The sequence below is a fragment of the Tamandua tetradactyla genome, chromosome 1 (assembly GCF_023851605.1).
Source record: "Tamandua tetradactyla isolate mTamTet1 chromosome 1, mTamTet1.pri, whole genome shotgun sequence".
Taxonomy (NCBI): Eukaryota; Metazoa; Chordata; class Mammalia; order Pilosa; family Myrmecophagidae; genus Tamandua; species Tamandua tetradactyla.
In genome coordinates, this window is record NC_135327.1 from 104,877,641 (window position 1) to 104,901,449 (window position 23,809).

Here is a 23,809-nt window from a genome sequence, read left to right on the forward strand (position 1 = left end):
TGGCTGACGGATGCCCAGACTGAGAAGTAGATTGGCGAACAATGGTGTATACATATGATCAAATATTGTGCTGCTACAAAAAGGAATGAAGTTGCAAGGCATTCAACATTGTGAATGAACCTGTGTGACATTCAGTGAGGCAAAATAAGCGTGAAACCAAAGAGCAATTATCATACAGTCTCCTTTAGAAAATGCCTATAAGGAAACAGGGGCCTAGATTGTAAACTCGTACAGCAGTCACATTTAGTCTGGAGTGGTAATTATTGTTTCTGGATTTTGAGCAGTTGTTTTATATATGTATAACCTGATATTTAGAGATAAGAATGAAACCAATCAGGTCAGGATTAAGGTAATTCAGAACAAAGGGGTAAGGAAGACATTGTCTAAAATCAGTATTTTAGAACCTTACCTACTCTTTGAGACCAGAGGAAGAAAGGCTTGTTTTATCCAGAACTAAATTTTCTGTATCATATAATCTAACTCAACCTGTCTGGATAGCTCATTTAAACAATAAAACACAGGGAGCCCAGAATAAGAATGAGACTTTTAATCCCGTATAGCTTAATGCAATGCCTGGATACATCCTAGGATACATTAGACAGATAATCAAAAAAGTATTGGCAAAGTCCCTTAAGGGATGGAGAAAAAATATGGAAGTATTAAACTTTACCACAGGGGAAAGTTCTGATACTATGTCAAACATTAGGGACACCCAAATCAATAGGCCAAGCCCTTGATCTTGAGGCTTACTCTTTCGAAGTTTATGTACATACCTACCTATAGGTATGCCTAGGAGTCATTTCCGGAGGACCTCTTTTGTTGCTCAGATGTGGCCTCACTCTGCAAGTGTGCAAGTTCTAAGCCCAACTCTGCAAGTGAAATCATTGCTCTCCCCTCTATGTAGGACATGACACCCCAGGGTGAAAGTTTCCCTGGTAGCATAGGAGATGACTCTCAGTGATGAGTCTGGCCCCAGCACCATGGGATCAACAACACCATCCTGACGAAAAGGGGGAAAAGAAGTGTACCAAATAAGGTATCAGTCAAATAGAGTGAAGAGGCTACTCTGGAGGTTACTTTTTTGCAAGCTTCAGTTAGACCTTGCCACATATCATTACTTGCCAAACCCAAACCAAAACCATTCCTGTCAATCCTAAAGAATACCTAGGGCATTACATAAGGAACTATACAGGTCCCATGCATTAGGGTAACATTCCAAAATACTACAACCTCCAGAATGGTCGCTGGACCAGAAACTTAGAGGGGCCCCGCCTCTCCAGAACATCAACTAGTTCCATCCCCCTACTCCACATTATTGACAGCCCCTTCCAACATGAAAAATTTTAGACTAGACATAGCCCAAATACCTCTAAATCTCAAAGGTGATGGTGGAGTTAAATACAGAAGGTAGGGTTTAACAAACGAACATGATTGCTGATTCATTATATTAATATTTCTTTTAGTCTCCAGTATCTTAGAGCAGGTAGAAGTAAAAATCTAAAATTGTGGAATTGGAAACCCATACCAAACTCTGAAATCATTTTACAATTAATTGTTGAGCCATGCTTTGAAATTTATTGCTTTTTTGTAAATAAGTTATTTTTCACAGAAAAGGGGGGAATTTTCTTTGTGATAATAAAAAATATATATTTATTCCTTCTAGCCTCCAGTGTTCCAGAGCAGCTAGAAGGAAAAATCTGAGATGATGGTATGGTAGCCCATGACAAACTGGGGATCTGTCCTGTAACTACTTGAAGAGAACTTGGAAGCTATTGCTTTTTTCTTTCTTTGCTTTGTATATATGTTATATTATACAATTAAAAAAGTAATAAAAAAAATAAGGGGAGTTAGAAGTCTCTGATGCGGAAAAGCAGTAGCGTTAGAATTAGGACAGTGGCTTGACTGAGCAAAGGCTAAATTCACAGAAGCAGTCAGGCTTCAAGTAGAAAGATCTATCTGAGAAGAACAATGTTAAACCACATCCCTATTTGAATAAGTCATCCATGGAGAAGGGTGGAGCCAACCAACCCCCACCCCCCTCACCACCCCCCCACCCCCCCACCCCCACCCCAATGCACCATCTACCACCAGGCACCACCCTGGAGGAAGGGATGGTAGGAGAAAGAGCCTTGAGCAGGAAGAGAGGCGGAATAAGTAAAGCTAGGCAATAAAGCAAATTGCCCCTCAGTGTCGGGGCCTCTTGCCTCTCACCTCTTTTCCCGAAAAAGTGCACACATGTTCTCTCACATGTGTTCTCAATCAATTTTCTGCCTGCTTACTCTCTTTTTGAAAGGCTTCAGGTAGGTGACAGAATAATTATAAAGTATAGGCCTAGAGCCCAGAGGAGTCCAATTAGAATTTAGCTTCCTTTGATCCTTGGTTGAGTTTCTTTAAAAAAACTTTTCTTTCTTATCTTTCAAGTCTAGAAATGAAAATAATGTCTCTTTCCGTGAGATAAACTATTTTAAATCACCTAATATTTTGTAAAAGTACACTAATATTCTGGGTATACTGATGTGAAACCAAATGTCCACAGAAGTCTTTTAAAAAGAAAGTGGACGTTTAGAAATAAGTAAAGACAACAATTTCATTTATTTCTGTTATATAATCAAAGATAAAGAAAAAATGAGTTAACTGTTATAACAACTTAGATTTTAATAATTGTGTCAACATTATTCATATAATAAAATAAATTGAAATCATTGTTATAAAAACAAAAGTGTTTATTTTGGATTTTATGGTGATATAAAAAAGAATGTAGTTTATTGCTACAACCATATCTATTAAAACATTTTTCTCTTATCAATATTAGGTCACCTAATATTGTAATGTTAATATTACAACCTAATCCTGGGTATTGATTCTATCAATTTTGCTACAGTTTCTTTTGTGATAGATTATTGAAATACATATTCCTTGGATAAAATCATTAAGGATTTTAGCCTAGGAAAATGATTTCTTTAGAGTTTCATGATAGCTTCTGACCCCTGTTTTATTAAATTTTACATTTAAATTTCTAGCATGTTTTTCTTCATTAAGTGTCCTACTGTACTTTGTTACAGAACTGGAGATTTTCACTCAACTGAGGTATTTAATCTACTTATGTATGCATAAGTAGATTAAAGAAAAAAATTGTCTCTGGAAAAAACTTTGACATAACTAAAAAACTATAAAATTTGCTCAAATTTTTAATACCACATGAAGTTTAAAAAGAGCTGTAAAGCATGTTATTTCCTGTCAAAACAAATATTCATTCTCCCATTAGCCACTCTTGAAATTCCTGTAACTTTTCACTTTTCAGTATTCTGTTTGCAAAAAAATTAAGTAAAACTAAATAAGCAATCATAACTAAAGACCTCATTCCAATTATCATCTTTAAGGAGCAGAAATGCCAATTCTTCTTTGCCTGAATTTATCACAACACGAATTGGAGAGTGAGGAGTCAACTCAAGCAAGAGAAGAGAAAATGAACTGAAGGACAATAGAGGGAGGGAAAGCACACGCAAAATTGGGTGGTTGAAGGAGGAGGAAGAAGAGGAAGAAGACGGAGGCAGAGAAGAAGAATACACCAAGGTGATACTGCTCTGATTACACACCCCCAAGCTAGAAAGAAGAAAGGGACTTGTGCGCACCTATTCTGGGGTAGGCTAGTTCTGGGAGCTGTCCAATGTACTAACCAAACCATCACAGCCACAATTTCCCTCCTTAATAAGGAAAATGTCCTTGGTGATTTGTTCTTGAACCAAGGCATCTCTACAATCATCTTTTTAGGCCATTCCTTTTAATCCCCTTTTAAAATTGTTTCCCAATATGCCATTCTGCTCTATGTCTACTTCCTAAAAAACTTTACCTTGAATAATTAAATAAATACAATATTGAAAAAGGGAGAACAAAAAAGAACCCTTCTTTCTTAAAAATTTGGAGATAATATGAGGTCGGTAAAATTCCATTCTTGATATACCAATTTAAAACCTTTTTTTCACCTCCAAAAGTGATCTAAAGACAGCCAAAAATCTCCATTAAGTAGAATTCAATGAAGACTAGTTTCTGCTCTTAAGTCCTACTGCTCAAATCAATGAGGAAAATAAGCCAGACGGGAAGTGTCAGAATAATACTTTGTTCGCAGATACTGGATCAGTTATTTAAAAGTCGAAAGACTCCTCAGCAGACTGAGCTAATGGACTCGTTTGTTTATCAAAGGGTAAACTGCATTTTTGAAAGGAGATTGAAACTGGTTTTGTTTGGGGGAGTGAGGAGCGTTTGCTTTGTCCCCCACGCTGGTATTATACAGTAAAGCACGTTCACAGTAAATGCTCTGAGCTTCCACTTTTCACTTTATTACGACATAACTTCTGCCCTTGGAAGAAAATCCTCTACAGAAGTGGGAGATAAGAATAGGGAAAAGAAAGTCAAGTATCTCAATTGTTAGGCTGATTGCAACAAAACAGTCTGGAAGTCAGGGTTTGTAGCTCGGCAAGAGAGCTATTTGCGATGCTCAGGAAGGAGAAAGCCGGCTCCAACGGCGACTCTTGGGAATGCGCCTGGCCCCCTGCCGTGCTTGCTTAGGCTAATGGAAGGTCTTGCCTTTCAGCAGCCGCTGCACTGGGATACCGGGCAAACAGCTCTCGGTGACCCCTGACAGGCAGGGCCCCCCTTTAGGACATCATTAAAAGCATGCACTTGTTTCACATCCATTGGCAGCTTCGTGGGGCAAGATTCGGGACTCCTAGCCCGAAGCCAAGGAGAAGCCAGAGCGGTGGAAAATATCCTCGCATTGAAAATACGAACCTCAATTAAAGAACGACACGAGATAAGGAGCCTGATGAACATTAGTTGGCTGCGGAGGTGAGGAGAGACACAAATAGCACAGCAGGTAAGAGTTGAGGGTTGTTGCCAAGAAGGAACTCTCCCCGGTGGCGCAGCGAACAGGATTGCAGAACGGTGGATTGCTGTCCCTTTGAGTTTTCCACGCGTGCCCCCGTTCTGGGCTCAGGCTTGTCTTCTCCCATCAGCTTCGAGAATAGGAGCCTTCGCTGTCGGAGCGACTAATCCTGTTATTAACTCGGTTATAAATTCTAATGTCCTCTGGCCCTTTGGTGATGGTACCGCATCGCGTTCAAGGCTGGTAAGAAGCCCACCACCAGCCTCGCTCCTCCCTGCTAGAAAATCGATGAGACGCAGGGCCAAGCCCACGCCATGGCGGCCCATCCCGAGAGCTGCGTGGACGCCACTGTGCTGGACTTCGTCGCAGACCTGTCCCTGGCCTCCCCCGGAGGTCCCCTCCTCTGCGACTTCGCGCCTGGGGTCCCCTTTGGGGACCCGGCCCTCGCGTTCCGAGCGGTGAGGCGCAGGAGGCCCGCGCGCGTTGAGGAGGGGGGCCCCGAGGAGGAGGGAGGCGAAGTAGACGAGGGGGACGAGGAGGAGGAGGAGCGCGGGAGAGGCGCTTCCCTGCTGGGCCGCCCCAAGAGGAAAAGGGTGATCACCTCCGCCCAGCGCCAGGCCGCCAACGTCCGCGAGAGGAAGCGGATGTTTAACCTGAACGAGGCCTTCGACCAGCTGCGGAGGAAGGTGCCCACCTTTGCTTACGAGAAGAGGCTGTCCCGGATCGAGACCCTGCGCCTAGCCATCGTCTACATCTCCTTCATGACCGAGCTCCTGGAGAGCTGCGGGAAGGAGGGCCCCCGCTGAGGCGGGGCGGGGGCTGCCCTCGTGGGGTGCGGTGCGCGCAGGCGGCGGCGCTCAGGCCCCGGCTTGGGTGAGGCTGGAAGGCGAGGAGAGGTGCTCGCAGGAGCTCGGCTGCGGGACTGTAACCCCCCAGCCTCGCGAAGGGCAGGCTGTCGAGTTCACACAGCCGCGCTCGCCCTGGATGGAGGGGCCCGGAACAGGGCAGGGCGCGTGCATCTCAGCCATGGGGCCGTCGAGGTCGGCAGCTTCTGCGGGCCCGGTGGGTAAGAAGCTACTCCTCAACGCAACAGGCAGCCTTTCCGACTCTCCGCCCCTCCGCTTAAAAAAAAAAAAAAGAAATTAATAGGAAACAATAAAGTAAAAGTTCCTTTTTTTTAAGCCTCAAGATTCCGCCGCGCCATCCCGGGTAGGCGCGCCGCCCGGCCCGCGCCCCTGAAGAGACCCGGGGTTCACCCAGGCGACCCGGGCGGAGGTCCGGGGGTGGGGAGTCTTTACGAGGCTGGGGGGGCCCCGGTCTTTCCTTTGGTGCTCTGGGACTGGTAGAGGGACAGAAGGAAGAAAGGGGATTAAGGGAACGGGCTAAGGCATAGGACTGCTGAGAAGGACACCCCTCTCTCGCTCTCCCTCTCTCCCTCCTCCATTTTCGTCTGCGAGGGGGTGAGGATGTGGTTCTCTGGGCTGGAAAGTGGGGAGGACTACAACCCAGATGACCCCAGAAGGACCTCAGCACGTCGCCAGGCCGCCCCGTTGGCCCTCTCGGTACCTGCGCCGGAGTGCAAATCGCGGCTTTGCCTCTAACGAGGGTGGCGGACCCCTTAGGGCCCTCGCGAGGGGTAAGCGGCTCAGAACCGTCAGCACTGTTCGGGTGCCTCCCGTAGCTCCTAGCCCGGGTGGGATCAGGGACGGGGAGGAGGGAGTGAGAGCGCGGGCCTCGCTCCCGGGGTGGGCCGGGGGTGGGTGCCCCTAGGGTGGCTAACGCCCTCTGTCTGCCAGGTCCCACCTGGCGCGCCCGGGGAGAGGCCGGGCCTTGTCGAGCACAGCGCCACCTGAGCGCGCACTTACTCTGATCACGTCTAGAGACGAGGGGAGCGAAAAGCCAAAAGATCAGAGGAGTTCTTCGGCTTTGCAAAACACCTTGGATGAGATGAGATTGAGGCGGGACCTACCGAGGGGCGGTCTGCAGTTTGGCCCATCTGCTATCCTGCATTCCTCGTCTAGTGACCTGACAGTACCTGAACAAAAGTCCTCCAAAAAAGGAGCAGGTAAGTGAGGAGAGGAACCGGAAGGAATAATGCCTATCCAACTGTAAATTCAGTAATCCTGAAGGATAAATCTTCAGTTTTATTCCAACAGTTTTTCGGCCCCTCAATGAGTGCATACATGTAACCACACAGCCCTCCCTGTCATACTTCTAGAAATATAATCCATTTTATTAAAGAGTAATCTATGCTTATTGTAGAAAATGTGAAAAAAAAAGTTTAAAAAAATTAAAATCACCCCACATTTCCACACAACCATTTTCATCTATTTCCTTCTAGTCTTTTTATATGCAGATGAAATTCAAAATATTTAACAAATTTGGAATACTTGTGGATACTGTTCTTTGTAAACTCGGAATTCTAGAATGAGCACTTTTACCTTGACTTCAAATATTATTCAAAGCATGATTTTGATCACTGTATTTTATTGTTATATCAGTGGATCATGTACTTGACCCCAATCCTTTACAGGTAGATGGCTAAAATAATTCTTTTTTAAAAATTTATGCTGGAAAAAAACATTCTGATAAATTTCTTCTCTGCCTTAGATAATCTTCTGATATTAGATACCTAAGAGTGAAATATCTGGATCAAATGAACATTAAAGTTTGTGGATACAAATGGCCAGATTGTCTTCCAGAAGGGCGCTGTCAGTTCACTGTCCTTCCTACCAGTCAGGAATTTGCCTATTTCCCAGCACCATCTTCAGCACTTAGTGTTAACAATTTAAAACTTTTCTAGTTGTCCTTTCTATACCAGCTGGATTCGTGCTCTCTTCAGAGAGAGGTTTTCTTACTTTTGACTATGTTTTTTTTTTCTGAAGGAATTTTTCCATCTCTGCCGTAAGAACATTAAGATAAACAGGTAGGAGAAAAATGTAACCAGACAAAACAAAAGAACCACAAAACCAGGAAGTGCATTTTTAAAAATTCTCTAGCACTTTTATTGAACTAAAGTGATTAGACAGAGATCTCTACCTAAGTTTTATAATTTAAAATTACTCATTATCTTTCTTTTTTTTTTCTCTTCTTTTAAACAACTTTTTGGTTACCCAGACTTTACATCTGTATCCTTAAGGATAGCCTAAAAATTACTTATTTCAACATGATAAAGGAAAGAACAAATACTTCTCAATTCACAATCAAACAGTATTCTGCTCCTAACTTTCTGTGAGGCGCTAATGATTCCATCAATCCCTCACCTTTAGCTACCTGATCCATCATTCATTCAATAAAAGAAATGTGCTAATGTTGTACAGAATAGTCTAGATGGGTTCAAATTTGACAAAGACACTGAAGGTCCCCATTCTTCTTTCACTTTAGGTCTTCTTGGAAATGGAATTTCATTTCATCTATAACTGCTGAATAAATTTTTAAAATTGATTCACATCTTGGAATCCTTAATAATTTGTTGAAAGAACCAAATTTGGAACCCAGGAATAACTATATAGGCAAAGGACCCTGAAAATTACTGGGTCCTGACAAGTGAATACAGCCAGCTATCATTCCTAATACTCTCCATCCTGCTCTGACCCCTCTGTTACATTCGTAGTAAGCGCACACTATTCTTATGATGGATAGCTCTTCAACTTAGTACACTTTACTTAAGAGCCTCCAAATGGAAGCCTATTTCCCCATTGTTTCTCAAAGAATTATATCCACCAGTCTTAAAACTGTGGCAGCTATACATGCTTTGCCTTTTTAAAGATTTTACATGTTTAGAAGCTGTCCCAAAATGAAATAACTGTATTAATAGAATAAATTGAAGTAGAACGATCAGAATTCAATAAATTGAAGCAGAAGAGAGATCCATTGATCTATTCCTTATAGCACATCATCCATAAAGATAAGACAAAGTGATCAACAATTTGATCCAGTGACAGTTCATATTTTAACATTCAATTTTAAGTAATGTGATTGTTTTAGGTTTCCCAGTGTTAGATCCATGAATTCAATGCACTTTTTTTTTTTTTTTGGAGTTCACCTATTTTATTTAAAGGTTAATTTATAAATTACAAATTAAGGCACTCACATATTGAGTACACATATTCCTCACATGTAATTTCTCTGGCTTGCTTATCAGAGTCAATGCAACTTTTTAATACAAGTGTTTAAGTATATAGCACATACAATGTTAAAATTGTCTTACTCTTTACCTTCTAAATCAACATTGATAGAAATATCACTGGACATTAGCTTTTCACTGCCACCAGTTAAGAAGAAATCCTCATGGTGTCAGTTACTTCTGGCAACCTAAAATAATTGGTTTTTGAAATCTTAAAGTAATTTGGACATTTGGAATCTAAATACCATTTTAGACATTGCCTGGAGGCAATATATTCATATACATCTCTACCGACTTGAAAACTGCTTTTGGTCTAAACTAAGTTCCTCATAACTATCAGGTTACTATTAGTATTCAGACTTGTAAACCAAAATAAGTCTAAATGAAATCATATTTGAAAGACATAACCAGGATTCCCAAAGAAATTAAAAATAATAAGGCATACTTGCCATCAGCAGGCAGCCATTCCAGCTGATATTCTTTTACAGTTACCTAATACAAAAGTAGATTTTGGCAAAATAGCACTGGAGATTGAACCAAATATTATAATTATGTGCATAATTCTTGCATGAACAGGCAATTAGATCCCTTGGATTGGTGTTTATTGTAACATTTGCCAGCATTTTTATTATAAAAACACTATTGTGGAAGTTTTATAACATGGCTATAATAATTCTGAGATGAAGTGTGATGAGCACAGTTTTTAGTATAAGTTTGTTTTCTTAATTACAAATCTTAAAAATAAACTTCAAAGGCAATGAAGAGACTTAATTACATTTACGGATGAGGTTTTAATATGTGATAAATTAGATTATTATTTTAATTTTTACTAAAAATAACCTGGCAGATTAATATTGAATGTTAAGTACTTATCTTACCTTTTATAGATTGATATTATTTTATTAAATTATATTTTACAGGTTTTTAGAAAAGTGTTAAAATTTTGCTATGTATGTATAACTTGGTGCAAGTTCGCTCAAAGATTCCTGAAGTTTGCCAACATTTAGGGTGAAGCTAGGCCCAGTTTCTAGTTGGCACCCTCTTTTCTTGTGAATGCTGGACTAAAAAAGGTTACAAAATAAGAATCAGCATTTCTGACCATTTTGTTTTGACTTTGGGGTTTCTTTGAATCCAAAGCTCAAAACCAAGCTGGCTGAGGAAGAGAAGGAAAGGAAAGAAGCAATGCAATCTGACAGGAATAAAATACCAGAAAGATGGAAAAACTTCTTCAAATCTCTATAAACCAAAGCCTATGAAATTCCACAACTTTCTCTGTAACATTGAATTTTCATTCTTTGCCTATTCCTTAAAGGAAATGAACAAGGAAATATGAAGAAAAGTATGAATGTATTTTAAAATACCCTTTATTGCTAATATTTGGTAGAATCCCACCCTTAATTTGACAGAAGGCAAAAAATGTTAATATTCGGTAAAATCAAGAATTTGGCCAATAAGATAGAAACCGTAATAAAATGCCTTATGGTTGCCCCGTGCTTTATTGCTTTCAAAGCACCATTCACGTATTTTCTCTTATTTGATCCTCACAACTGGATTTCAACAAGATCTAGAATCTCTCAATTATATTGAATCAAGAATGTACCGTCTTAAAATTTCATTCATTCATAGTTGAAATCAGCTTGATACCAGGATTCCTAAAAAGAACTGACAATTACATATAAGCACCACATCACTTTGAAAGATATTGCCTTCAAAGATCAAAAGCACCTGAGTACATTCTGTGGATGATATATTATACAAAACGCTGGTATGGTCTGGCTCCCTCAAAGGCCCGATTTTACAACCTCCTGTTTAAGGCTCTGTGGAGGAGAGTTCCACCTGCAGCCAACAAATGTAGATGACCTCAAAGCAGCTGCTATGGACAGCTTTTTATGATTTCCAGTCTTCAAAAAGGAGGAAAAATGTCTTTGAGAATATGAAATAGATCAAACAGTTGTTGAACAAAAGAAGGCAATATCATATACGTGTTGTTAGAATAATGAGTGAATGAATTAATGCATGGTAGCATTACTATTTTACTGCAGATAATTTTGTGATTTCACGGGTAGTAAATCGCCGAGCTATATTTGTTACTGGGAAGATCATGAAAGATTATCTATTTTGAATCCTGTAGGTTGAGTGAAATGTTGGATAAATTAGAAATGGTCCCAAGATAATCAACCAGATAATTAGATTATTAGATCTGGAAGAAGTAGTAATCCTAAAATAATAGTAATAATTTCTATAATAATTTATTTATTGCATTGCTTGTTTACATAACAGCATGCTTTCCAAACATCATGTTGAGCTCTTTATGTAACTTTTGAATCTTCATAATACTCCTAAAATACAGACCTTATTATTACCCCATAATAATGAGCACACTATGGAATTTTCCCAAACTCAACCAGTTCATGAGAAGTAAGAGTAAGATTTATACACTGTCAAGGATTTTAGAGACCAAATTCTTAGGGATCAAGTTTATTTGTAGAACATTATATCATCATTATATTCCAGTAGAAGTGTTGTGGAAAAATGAGCAACTATTTTTCATCTTTGCTGGAACTCAGGATGTGACCATGAACTTACTGTGTCATGGAAGGGTATAGGCTCTTCAATGAAAGTGGGTAAATTGCTGGGGAAAGGTTTTGAAGAAGCTTTGAAATAATCTTCTATGTGTATTTTAAAGACACAATTTTCCTCAGGTGGCTTCAGTCTAATCCTTCCAAAAGAAAAGAAAAACAAACATTTTTGATGCACATAGTGATTATAAACAGAAGCTTTGGAGTTTGACAGAAGTGGGCTGAATCACAGGTATGTCACATCATGCTGGTTAAGTTAGGGCAACTGACTTTACCTTCATCACACAGGGCCATTATGAGGATTGCCTGAAATATGCATGCAAGGTAAATGGTGAATACTAAGCACTCATGCAGTGGCAGCCTCTACCGAAATGCCTATTGTCATCATTATCATTGTTATAATTATTACATCCTTCACAATTTCATGGCAATGAAAACTCTGTGAACAAAGTGTCACCCTCACCACCACTGGTAAAAAAAAAAAAAAAAGAATGCAAGAATATATTCTATAAAGAGCCAGACTGCTTTTAAAAAAAAGTGAGTTGGATTCTTTTACCCAAAATAATTTTTATCCTGGAATATGAGTGCCAGCATTCTGTCCTAGTCTATGCATCTTCCTAAATGGAGCAATACACAGCCTACACATGGATAGGGGAACCAAAACTCCCTCTTTAACCTGCCACTGCAATACCACATGTGAGAAAGAAAGTGCAGGTAAATCACTTTAAAGGGGAAATGTATCTGATTTCATTCGGGAGAGTACTGCTTCCTTGCCAGGAGCCCAGATACTATTTTTAAGTATATGTTTTCCTAATTATTTAAAATCAGATAAATCTTATTGGAATCGCTGTGTATTTTGACTGTAGTGGCAGTTGCACAAATCTGTATATATTCTGGAATGGCATTAGAACTATGTCATTTTACACCAACAATGTCACACTACTTTGGTTTTGATGTTGTAATGTAGTTATATATGATATAACCAATGGAGAAACTGTGTGAAGAACAACAGAACCTCCCGTTACTATCTAGGCAACAACTTATGAATCTATAATTATTTCAAAATAAGAAGTAAAAAAAAAATGAAAATAAAAGCCAGAAAATTACTATAATAATCCTTTGAACCTATAAAGCACCATATAAATATCAATGTAAATTAATCATTCACAAATACTTGATTCATATTATGTTCCACAATTCTTCTTCATGTGTTCCATGAAAGTGGAACCAAAGCTTTGTTCATGATATCCCGTGGGTCCTGGAATAAAACTTGAGACTCAAGTTTCAACTCTGCCGCAAAAGTCATAACCAAGAACTGGCTGTCTGAGCTGGGTCCCTTGCCGCATGCTGACATTTTGGATTTGTATTATTGGGGGAGTTTCAATCCTATTTCTGCAAATTATTAAATTGGATAACTCACCTAAAATTTTCTGCACCTCGGAAGCTAATCTGTAAAATAGAAATAATAAACGGAGTTATTTAAACTTAAAGTGCTCAGCATAGTGCCTCACACAAGTTAAATGTTTAAACGATGTTGCTATTGTTGTTTATGGTATTTCAAAATGTTGGATGCGTTTATAGACCAAAATAATAATCCAGTCTTTTAGATGGCTCATGAGCAGAACACATTTTAAAAAGAAATATTAGTCTACCTTGCTTCGAAACAGAACCAGAATCTTTTAATATAGCATGGCATTTTGCGCCCAATTTAAGCCACTGTCCTATGAAGTGCTTTCCAAAAACAAATCGTAAAAACATAATGCTTCGAAAGTGCAAGGGTAGTTCAGCGGTAGAATTCTCCCTGCCATGAGGGAAACCTGGCCACGCATTTCCCAAACAGACAAACAAAACACCAAACAAACAAAAATTCAACAAATGGTGCTGCAGTAACGGGGTACTCACATGGAAAAAGAATGAAATGTGACCCCCGCCAAACAGCATACAAAAAAAAGTAATGTTTCGTCCATGACATGTCATCAGAATCTTAAATCCTCTAGCAAGATGATTGCCACAAAGGAAACTAAATCCTACAGTCCAAAAAAATCTCTAAAATTTTCCTAAAAAGTTTTTCTTATTAAAAAAAGGTAGCTCAAATGCTAAGTCCTCTGGAATTTTATTTTTGAGTAAGTTTATCTTGAAAGATAAACTGATGGTAGTAATTGGGGATAGGATTTGGGGAACAGGTCTGCCTCAGGTACTGAGCATTTATGCATGCTTTGTCTCAGCTGATGTGAACAGCTGTGTATCATTCAGGTCAACCATGATTGGCTGACTTGGCCCGGAGAGACATAGGATTCCCTGTTCACCCAGGAAAGTTTCAGGAGAAAGAGAGAAAAGACTTCTCTTTAGAGAAGCAGAGAAGAAACATGCCTAACAAAGAGCATCCTTATACATCCTGTGTTATTTCTGCCATTTACACAGTCTTTGAAAGTGTGGCACTTGACCTCTCCTCTTTACTCACAGTTTGTGCACTCTGATGCTAGTGGATTTACACAATATCTCTGAAAAGCTTTGTATGATTTGATATCGATTTATATGCTATCTAAATATCAGTTTTTGGAAAGATAAGGTGGGTCTTTTAGTTGCACATAATCTCTCAACATGTAACAATAGGTAACATTTTTCATATCTAGTATTTTATTTGATAATTTTTCCTTCTTGCCTAGAAAGTTGAAAGGAGAATTATTTAACATCCTGTTCCTTTTTAAAAGCTTTGATTCAACTTCAAGTGACATATTTGAGAGTTGATGGTAGGGTACGGGGCCTTCTGAAATTTACTAAAATTTTTCTGACTTGGAAGAAAACTACCCAATTTCAAATATTCTGACCATGGGTTCATTTTTTGGCAAAATATTTGGTGAATGTAGGTAAAAAGCATTTGACTAGAGGTGGTTTCCTTAATTACAGGGCTTGTTGAACTTACCACACCATTTCTTTCATCACTGTTCATTTGCCTAATCTCACTGAAGTCCATTAAAATTAGAACAGATGGGCTCAGTTAAAATACATATTGGATGCCACTTTGTTTCGAGATGACAGAACCACAAATTAAACTTCCTACGCTGTATGAGTGTACTACTTTTCATCAAATCCAATCAACTGCTCCTAAAGTTAACATAAAACAGGCTGAAAAAATGCCTAGAACTCAAGGCATTATACAACAAAGCACAACAAAGTCTTCCCAGTTTACATCACCACAAAAACATGTACAACACCCCAATCCAAAGCACAGGGCCTTGCCTGGGACACCCGTAGAACTTCTGCTTCTGCACTCAGAGCCTGTCTCCCACTGTACGGCTCATATAAACGAAAACATGCATCATGCAAAATGCTTCCATTAGAAAATATCTTTGCATGTATTTTCATATAGATGGTGCATATCTTTTTTTTCCTCTTGGCTCAAACCTTAAAAGAGTTTGACTTTTCTTCCTTTTCTTCTGAGCCTGGGGAGTTTCATTCTTTTTTAGTACTAAAGATCTCTTTCTTGAGGACTTTGTATGGCACAATGTTAATGATTGCTGAACATCTCAATCTTTTATCACTGAAATGGGTATTTAAGTGAGCATTGATAAGTGTACATTTAAAACAAGCTCAGGAATTACCCCAGTTCTTGACTGAGGCTTGGTCCAACATAAGAATATTAAACCTGAATATAATTACTAGGACCAGCAGCCAGTCAGGGATAGAAAAGCAAACGTCTGGAATTGCTATTCAGGAAACCTACAGAACACTCATTGATTAGATGAGGACCATTGACTCAATGAGAAAAACAGAATCTTCCCTGAGAACAGAGCAACTTCCTCTTGGAGATATTCAAGAGTGTCTATGAAGTTCAGGTAATTTAGCATATCAGGAAAGGAGCTAAGAAGGATTCAAGAATACCATCTGAATCTTGACTCTGCGCGGAGAGATCTGAGCCGTATTTTATCACATCATGACATCTTGTGAATTCTTATAACTTGGCTACATGGTTTTAGCTTCATTGTAATAAATAAATAATCCGAAGGCTTTAAGTGAACTGGCTGAGTGTGTTATACTTTTGTTAAATTCCTGATAATCTAAATAAGACTTAATATAAGATTGGGTCCAGATTGGCACTTTGGAGAAATGACAGTTTAGATTCCAGTATTTGTAGACTCTAAGGCATTAGGGGAACCATACGGGTTCAAAAACTTCAAGGAAAAATGTATTACATGAAACACAATTACATGAAACTGTATGTCTTTGGGTATGTGTCTATTCTAAGCTTAATTACATAATTACTATTAAAGGAACTCTAGCTCTGTAACTTATTCAGGTCACCATTTATATTTTGTTTAAATAGTATGAGTTGGGGGCTTTCAAAGGCAGAAACCATTGAAGAAAAATGTTTATTTATTGCCTGCATACAATTTTAAAACACTTGAATGGAAACTAAATTTTAAAAATGACATGAGCAAACTGGGCAAATATTTGCAATGTATAAGAAGTTTGGTTAATAGCCTTAACATATAATTTAATCTTGTATTGATAGCAATTAAATGGATAAAATAAGGTAAAACATAGCAAAAAAGTACTGGAGATGCCAACTAAATAGTTTTTTTAAAGAAAAAATAGCTTATAAACATATAAAAATGCTCAAACAAAATGCTTACCAAAGAAAGGCAAATTTTAATAATTTTTTATTAACAATAATTTTTATCATTGATTTTTCAGACTCTCAAATATTTAAAAATTAAAATATCGAGTGTTAGCAAGGGTATAAGTAAACAGGAACTCTCAATTTGCTAGTGAAAGTCTGTGAATTATTGTGAGACTGAATTGTTCAAAACTAAAAAATCTTTGGAGTACTATTTGTTTATGAATTAAAAATATTAAATCATTGTATATAGTTTAACACAAATATTTAACTTATGGGCATTTAACCTAAGGAAATAATCAAGAATATGTATAAAGATTGGATTAAAATAATCATCTCAGCGTTGCTTATCATATCAAATGCAGATAATAACGTAAACAACTAAAAAATGAGTTCTAATTTTAAATGTATGCAACCATTGCAAGGCTGATGTAAAGTAACAGTACATGCTGTGGAAAGATGTTTTTAATAACTGAAAAGTAAAAAAGCACTTTATAAAAGAATATGTAAGGCATGATTTCACTTCTATTTCATATGGGAATGTGTATGAGTATACATGTGTATGTATGCATATTGTTAAATCTATAGATACAGATGTTTGTTTTTATATGCTATAGGATAACTGGCCATTTTTGGTAGTTATTTGTATTTTCCAAGTTTTCTAACTTTCTTCTGTAATCAGAAAAATAATAAAAATACCTGAAATTAAAGAACGACACAATACAATTTGTAAGCTCAACTTTTAGTTGGTGTGGAAAGCTGCCACCTACGTGAATACTTTTGCCTTCTTAATTGTAAAACATTAAACCTAGGCAATTAAGGTGCTTAGTAATGATATTTTATAATTCCTTTTTTTATTCTAAAAAAAAGAAAGAACATTCCAGCACATCAGATTTCTCCCTTGTGATTCCTTCCAATCATTGTCCCCATGCCCTGTAGGGATATCTAGTATCCTGACTTCTAATAGCATAGATTCGTTTTCCCAGCTTTTGTGCTGGGAAATTTAATTAAATTAAATTATTAGTTAGTGTCTAGCTTTTTCCTTTAATGTTATATTTGTGAGATTCATCCTTGTTGCTGCATGTAGTAATCCATCCCTTCTAATACTCTGTAGAATTACTATAGGTAGTACTTTATATGGAGAATTTGCCTGCAGGAAAACACACGATTAGGGCTAAGCTAATGCTCATTGTCACTGATAAGCTTTATGGCTGCCCAGTTTCAAGCGTTTCTAAAACTTTGGGATTTGAGTATATAGGCTTTTAGAAAAAGATTGATTCCCACTTCTCAATCTACCTTCAATCAGACAATTTTGCTGACATTCCCCCCAAAAAAAGGGAAATTGAAATTAATGAGAAGTATGAAGATTACATTTACCATCAAATACTCAGGGTTTAAGAATTGAAAAAAGTTCTTAGCGAATATGCCTTTACTATCATTGGCACTGAAATGGAAAATTCAGTTCAGATGTTGAGGGATTCTTTCTTAAACAAAACTAAGTTCACTCATAATTCATATCTATATAAAATTCATATCTATGTATAATATTTATATATAAGGGCAATTAAAATAGCTACAGTAACATACTGATTCTTTAAGACATTTATTGACTAGTCAGGACTACTTATCCCCATAGGAACTACTATATATACACGTGTGTGTATGTGCATGTAGATACATAAGAATTATGTAATGTTTAATATTTACTTTACTTTTTAAAAGGACATATTAGAAAATGATGTGATCCAAAAATGCTTTATATATTCAAATTTGCATACACATATGCTTATTCTTTTTCACATAGTTTACATGTTCGGGCTTGAAAACTCTACCAAAGACTGAAAAAAAAACTGCATTTCTAACAAGAATGCTTTAAAAATGTTTAAGACCTGAACTGCTTTTAATAACATTTATTGTTTTTAACATGTGACATTTTATCCCCATTAGCAATAGCAGATGTCTAATGCATTAAAAGGAAAAGTCCTGCACACATGTTGAAATAGAGGACTTTCCTGAAAGGAAAGCATGTGCTTTGATTTATATTAGTCAAAATTTAGATACTGTACATGGTGCTATTTCAGGAAATGAGAAGGTGAGGAAACAGTTATATACCAGTAAACCAGAACAAAACTCTCCATAGAAACCAAAACAGTTTAAGAGGGAGCCACTTAGGCTAAATTAATACCTAGAATATGACTGGCCCTGAGAGCTAATTCTAACCAAACAAAACCCTGTCCATAGCTTCATACAGGTTATACAGGATTTACGATTATTCTTTGTTCACAATTAATTGTCTAAAAATTAATCAGTCTTCGAGACAATAAAAACTTTGGTGAATTCTAGAGAGGAAAGCTCATGAAAAACAACAGTGTTTACTTTTTTGGCTCTCATACACCATTATTTTCACTGCTGCTTAAAATAAGCACAAAGGACAGATTAAAAAGAAAAAAAAAAGAGCAACTAATACAATCTTGTTTGCTTGGCTGGTTTTTGCCTCTGCTGGCATACAGCTTCTCTTCTGTTCTGCTGAGTTTTGCTGCTTCCCATTGCAGCTAGTGTGGAATGAGGAACGAAAAAGCCAGTGGAGACAGCAGGGAATTTATCAAACAACTACTGTATGCTAGCTTTTTACCTTAATTACAGCACCCATTCCTAACAGAAGGCTTACTAAAGTAGATATTTTTTACAGATCAGGAAGCAAGTTCGAATTGCATTTCCAAGCTTAGACAGTGGTGGAGCCAGAGTTTGGCTGAGCTGTCACCTTCCCTAGAGCTGAACTTGGCAAATGATGCTGTAACGTTGCTCCACGTCAGTTAGGTATAGGCTGGCATATAATTCATGCGAAGACAGTGCAGTAGTATTTGCTTGGCTAGGTGGGTAAGGCTCTTTCATGAATACAAACTGAAGGACTCCCTCGCAAAGCTGCTGTTGGTTCCTTTGCATTCAGTTATACCACATTTGCAACAGTAGCTCTGTTGCTACTGGGAAAATTTCTAGTTCAAACAATTTGAATTCAGTTCCCTTGCTCTAATTTTACATACCATTGTTGCTTTGTGTTCAAATAGACTGTGAAAGAAAAAGCTCCTTGCATCTAAATTGGGCTATTTTCTTACATGCTTCAAAAAAACATATGTGTATATGTGTAATATACATATATAGCATCCTACTGACTAACACTCTAATAAGATTACCACTTCTGACCACAAAGCCCTTGGTGTTTCTTCCAGGGAATGATATGTTTTGTTAAAGATTCTGTTTCATAATTAATCATAGGGTGCCAGTTAAAGTACACTAAAGAACACACTTATAATGCTTACCATAAGAAAAAAAAAAGGAGCAGGAAAATTATATGAGTATCAGAAAAATCTATCCTGTGGCTTTGACCAGGCCACATCAAATAGCAATACCTATGTGATCATGGACAGTATTACTCCTTTATTTTTCTCCCCTTCAGTAAAATTCAAATTACATTTAGATGAATCTCTAATGTGAAATTTAACATTAAAACGAAGGAGAATTGTTTTCAAAGATGTTTGTTTCATCATCTCAGAAAAAGGAAACTCCAACTGGTTCATGCCCCATGCAATGTTAGTATAAGAAATAATTTGGTAAGTTTTACTGTCACAGCCCAGTAGCCAAAATTAATAAGAAGAGCAGCATCTAATCAGAGGTGCTAAGTGTCCCGGCATCCGGGACAGTTTGGGCAGACAATATGGAAACATCTTCCAAGAGGAAAGGGCACTACTCAAAGTAACTGTAACTAGGTACTCCCAGGCTGGCTAGAAACTTTTCATGCAGGCTTACCATAGCTTTACTACCGAATGGCTCAAATGACAAAAGTGAAAAAAATTCTCAGATTTATGACATTTATTTCAAAATAGAGGCTTTCCTTCAATAAAATTCCAACAGTTGAGAGAATTTCCAAGTCGGAAGACATGATTTATAACATTTTCTTCATCAGCTTAAAGTATAACACTATTATTACATCTCTGACTCTGTGGATATCTTTGAGGACTTCACTCCTTCATAAATAACATTTTCCTCCAAACTCTGACATTTGCTATAATTTAGCAGTACTCGCTTTTTAATGATCCTCTAGCATTAGTAATTGGCTTTCAATGTATTTTACTGTGTTACAGTTCTACTAGTTGTTCATTTATCACTCACATCACAAGAATAAGTGGCTAGTTATAAGAAAAAAAATCATTGTAGATCTCTTGTGCTTCCTCTTTACCCCTTCCCCTCTCTTTCCCCACAGTCTTTATTTCCCCTTTCATGCCAGCACTGTCAGACTCATTGACTATATTTCATGTGCTAGCCTATAAAATTAAAAGTTTCTTTTCTTTTCAAGATTCTTTCCTTCTATAAAAATGAATGCAAATTATGTTTTCTACAGAAATTATAGAGACAGAAAGCATGTAGATATATTTTATTACAGTTTAGTGAAGTTATTGGACTATGTAAATGTCTCCTTTGGGAGAGAGGGGTTGACAAAATGGTCAAGAAGGTGAACAATTTCCTGATTCCCCTTTCCCAAGTCAAATGTTCATGGTTATTCTTATGTGCAGCCCTAAACTAAACAAGCACATAAATGTCATAATGAAGGGAGAATGAAAAGTTGCAATAATGTAGGGTCAGTTTACATTTAAATTGGGCTGAATCAGATTGAGTTTTCTTGCTCTGTTCAGCATCCAATTCTTGTGCTAACTTTCATTACCAATTTAACAAAAATCCATCATATATGTGTTGGATGCTTATTCTGGATTTGGCTCTGATCTCAACACAGTTTTCTAATTTGGTTAAGACATACTTGCATAAAAAAGAGCTCATAGTAGAGTAAAGGACTATTTGTACAGGTATTAGATGAGGTATGTGGGGGGGGCATTAGTAATAGGAGCCTACTGGGACAGAATGGAGAAAAGGCAGTTGATATATATTAAGTTCTGTACCATTTTATACCTAAATGCCCTTGAATTGAGGCTGCTGGGAGGACAGTGGCAGTGGAAGGTTGAGTAAAATGGCCTTGTAACTGGCATACAGACGATGACTAGGTCTAAAGTAGTACATTCTAATCTCAGAACCAAGGTAAAGCAGCCAAGAATATAGCCTGTTTCTCTCACTACTTAAGAAGGAGTCTGCTAGTTATCCACGGGATTCATTCTCCCCTTCTTCCTTCAGCAGTAGAACCCATAAAGGTTGTGCTAGACGTAGCTTCGCGGAGAAAGACTACATTTCACAGCCTCATTTGCAGTGAGTTGTGGCCATGTGACTAAGATTTAGTAACGTGACGTAAACAGAAATTACATGGGTAATTTCAGATAAGTCCCTTACTAGAGGGACATACCTTTTCCCTGGCTTTTTGTCCCTTCCCACTGGCTGGAAGGCAAAATTGAAAAGAGAACCTGGAGTGACCATCTTGGCCGATGAAATGGAAGCCACATTTTGGGGATCGCAGAGCAATGAGTTAAATTTCCAGCATGGCTGAGTCAGTGAGCCAAGCCCAGAGCACCTGTCCAATCTCTTTCAGGATATAAATAAACAGCTAGCATGTTTGGAACACCATATTTTTGTAATAGTGCATATCCCATATGGTAGTTAGGTTCAGGTGTCAACTTGGCCAGGTGAAGGTGCCTAGTTTTGTTGCTGCGGACATGAGCTAATGGTACATGAACCTCATCTGTTGCTGATTACATCTGCAGTTGGCTAGGAGGCGAGTCTGCTGCAATGAATGATGCTTGATTTAACTGGCTGGAAGCTTAAATGAGAGAGCTAAGGTAGCACAGCCCAAGCAGCTCAGCATACCTCATCTCAGCACTCACAGCTCAACCCAGGCCTTTGGAGATGCAGAAAGGAATCACCCTGGGGAAAGTTGTTGGAACCAAGAGGGCTAGAGAAAAGGCCTGTGCCTTCCTATGTAAGAAAGAACCTCAGTTAAGAGTTAGCTGCCTTTCCTCTGAAGAACTATATGTTTTTAACTAAATAAATCCCCTCTTATTAAAAGCCAGTCCATCTCTGGTGTGTTGCATTCTGGCAGCTCTGGCAGACTAAAACATCCCACTTAATATTTACCTCCATTCCAGGGCTCCTAGGACAGGCCCTGTCACACAATTGCATCTCATTCATATTATGTATGCAAGGGACAAAATGGTCTCAGACACACAGGAGATGTTTAAGCCTAAGGCCATTATAGGAACCATTTGAAATTGTTACGAGTATGTTGGGCTGATTTGAGGGAGGAGCTGCTGTACACAATACATAACCTTTCATAGGTTATGTACATCACCTTTCCCCACCCCAGTTTATAACACACCTGAACTCCTCATATCTTACCCTCATCATATAAGTACCACTCTGATGTTACAGAGGGGAAAATACTTATTCAAAATGAAAGAGAAAATAAAGTGTGATAGATTAGGGATTAGCTATATACATTATGAAACTCAACAGACTTATTTTTATTTTATGATAGTATAAATTTTGATGAAACAAAGCTATTCGAAACATATATAAACATATATAAAAACATAAATGTGCATATCTAACCTACATTCAAATTTAAGAAATTTAAGAGATTTAGCATAATTTTAGTACCTCTGCTTACCAGGACTTTCTATGATTGGGGCTAATTTAACTACAGATTGGGGCTAATTATCCTGGGCTGTATTTGATGATGACTGAATAGTTGATTTTTATACCCTTACCTCCAACCAGTGGCAACAAAGCATTAATTAAGCATAAAAGATTCTGTTGGGCTCAATGGTTTTCTCAAGAGAGTATTACTTCAATGGTAACCTGTTTTATGCATTTCATTATAAAATTTCAAGGTGCACAATCTCAGAATTACTTCTCAACAACTTTCAAAATCTTAGTGAAGACAGTATTGACTGAGCGTAGCTGGATGACATGTATTATTCTAGACACTCAAAAATCTTCAGCCCTTTGTACTTGTCGAGAATTTGATATACAGATATTGTCAAGGATCCTGTCCTTTATAATACCCAGTCCTTCCTTCCCTATGAGTTTTAGTGAAAAAAATCTTCTTGGGTCACAGTACGAGGAATAATTATGCTTCTCTTGAACTACGTATCTGTACATATGTTTCATTGTGGACCCTAAGAATCTTATAACTGTGATACTTGTTCATATTTCTCACTAGACTTTTTAGAGTCAAGTGTCTAAACCACTGCTACAAATTATATAGGACACTGAAAATACATTCTCCTGCTAGCTTAGCTAACTTTTACTTTCCAGTCTTGTTTTCCTTTTGTTAATTTATTTTTAGTGCATGTCTTTAGGCTGACTTTTTATTTTTGTCATCCACCTCAAATCTTTTTTCTGGCATGAGGTATATATTTATAATAAACAATAAATGTTGTTATAGGATGTCCTTATTTAAGAATTTTTTTTTTTACTTTTGCCTCTTTTTCTGAACGCCTTTATGCTTGTTTCTTCATATGTAAATGCAGTCTTGACTGGGTACATGAACTTCTTGAACCACCGCATTCTTTTGGCATTTGGTCTTATGAAGAAGACTTAAGTAGCGAGATGTCATTACTTTATAATTAATCTGCGTTTTCTATCTGGATGCTTATAGAATGTTTTCT

General features: G+C 37.8%; 1 protein-coding gene across 1 annotated transcript; it reads left to right on the forward strand.

Annotated features, from left to right (window-relative positions):
• Nucleotides 1-5,196: 5,196 nt before the first annotated feature.
• On the forward strand, nt 5,197-5,688 carry FERD3L (Fer3 like bHLH transcription factor). Its single transcript, XM_077157891.1, has one exon. The coding sequence runs from the start codon at nt 5,197-5,199 to the stop codon at nt 5,686-5,688; it is 492 nt and encodes a 163-aa protein (XP_077014006.1).
• The last annotated feature ends 18,121 nt before the right edge of the window (nt 5,689-23,809 follow it).

What these genes read in the sequence shown, in the direction of transcription:
- FERD3L (XM_077157891.1), top strand. Translation starts at nt 5,197, where the DNA reads ATGGCGGCCCATCCCGAGAGCTGCGTGGACGCCACTGTGCTGGACTTC.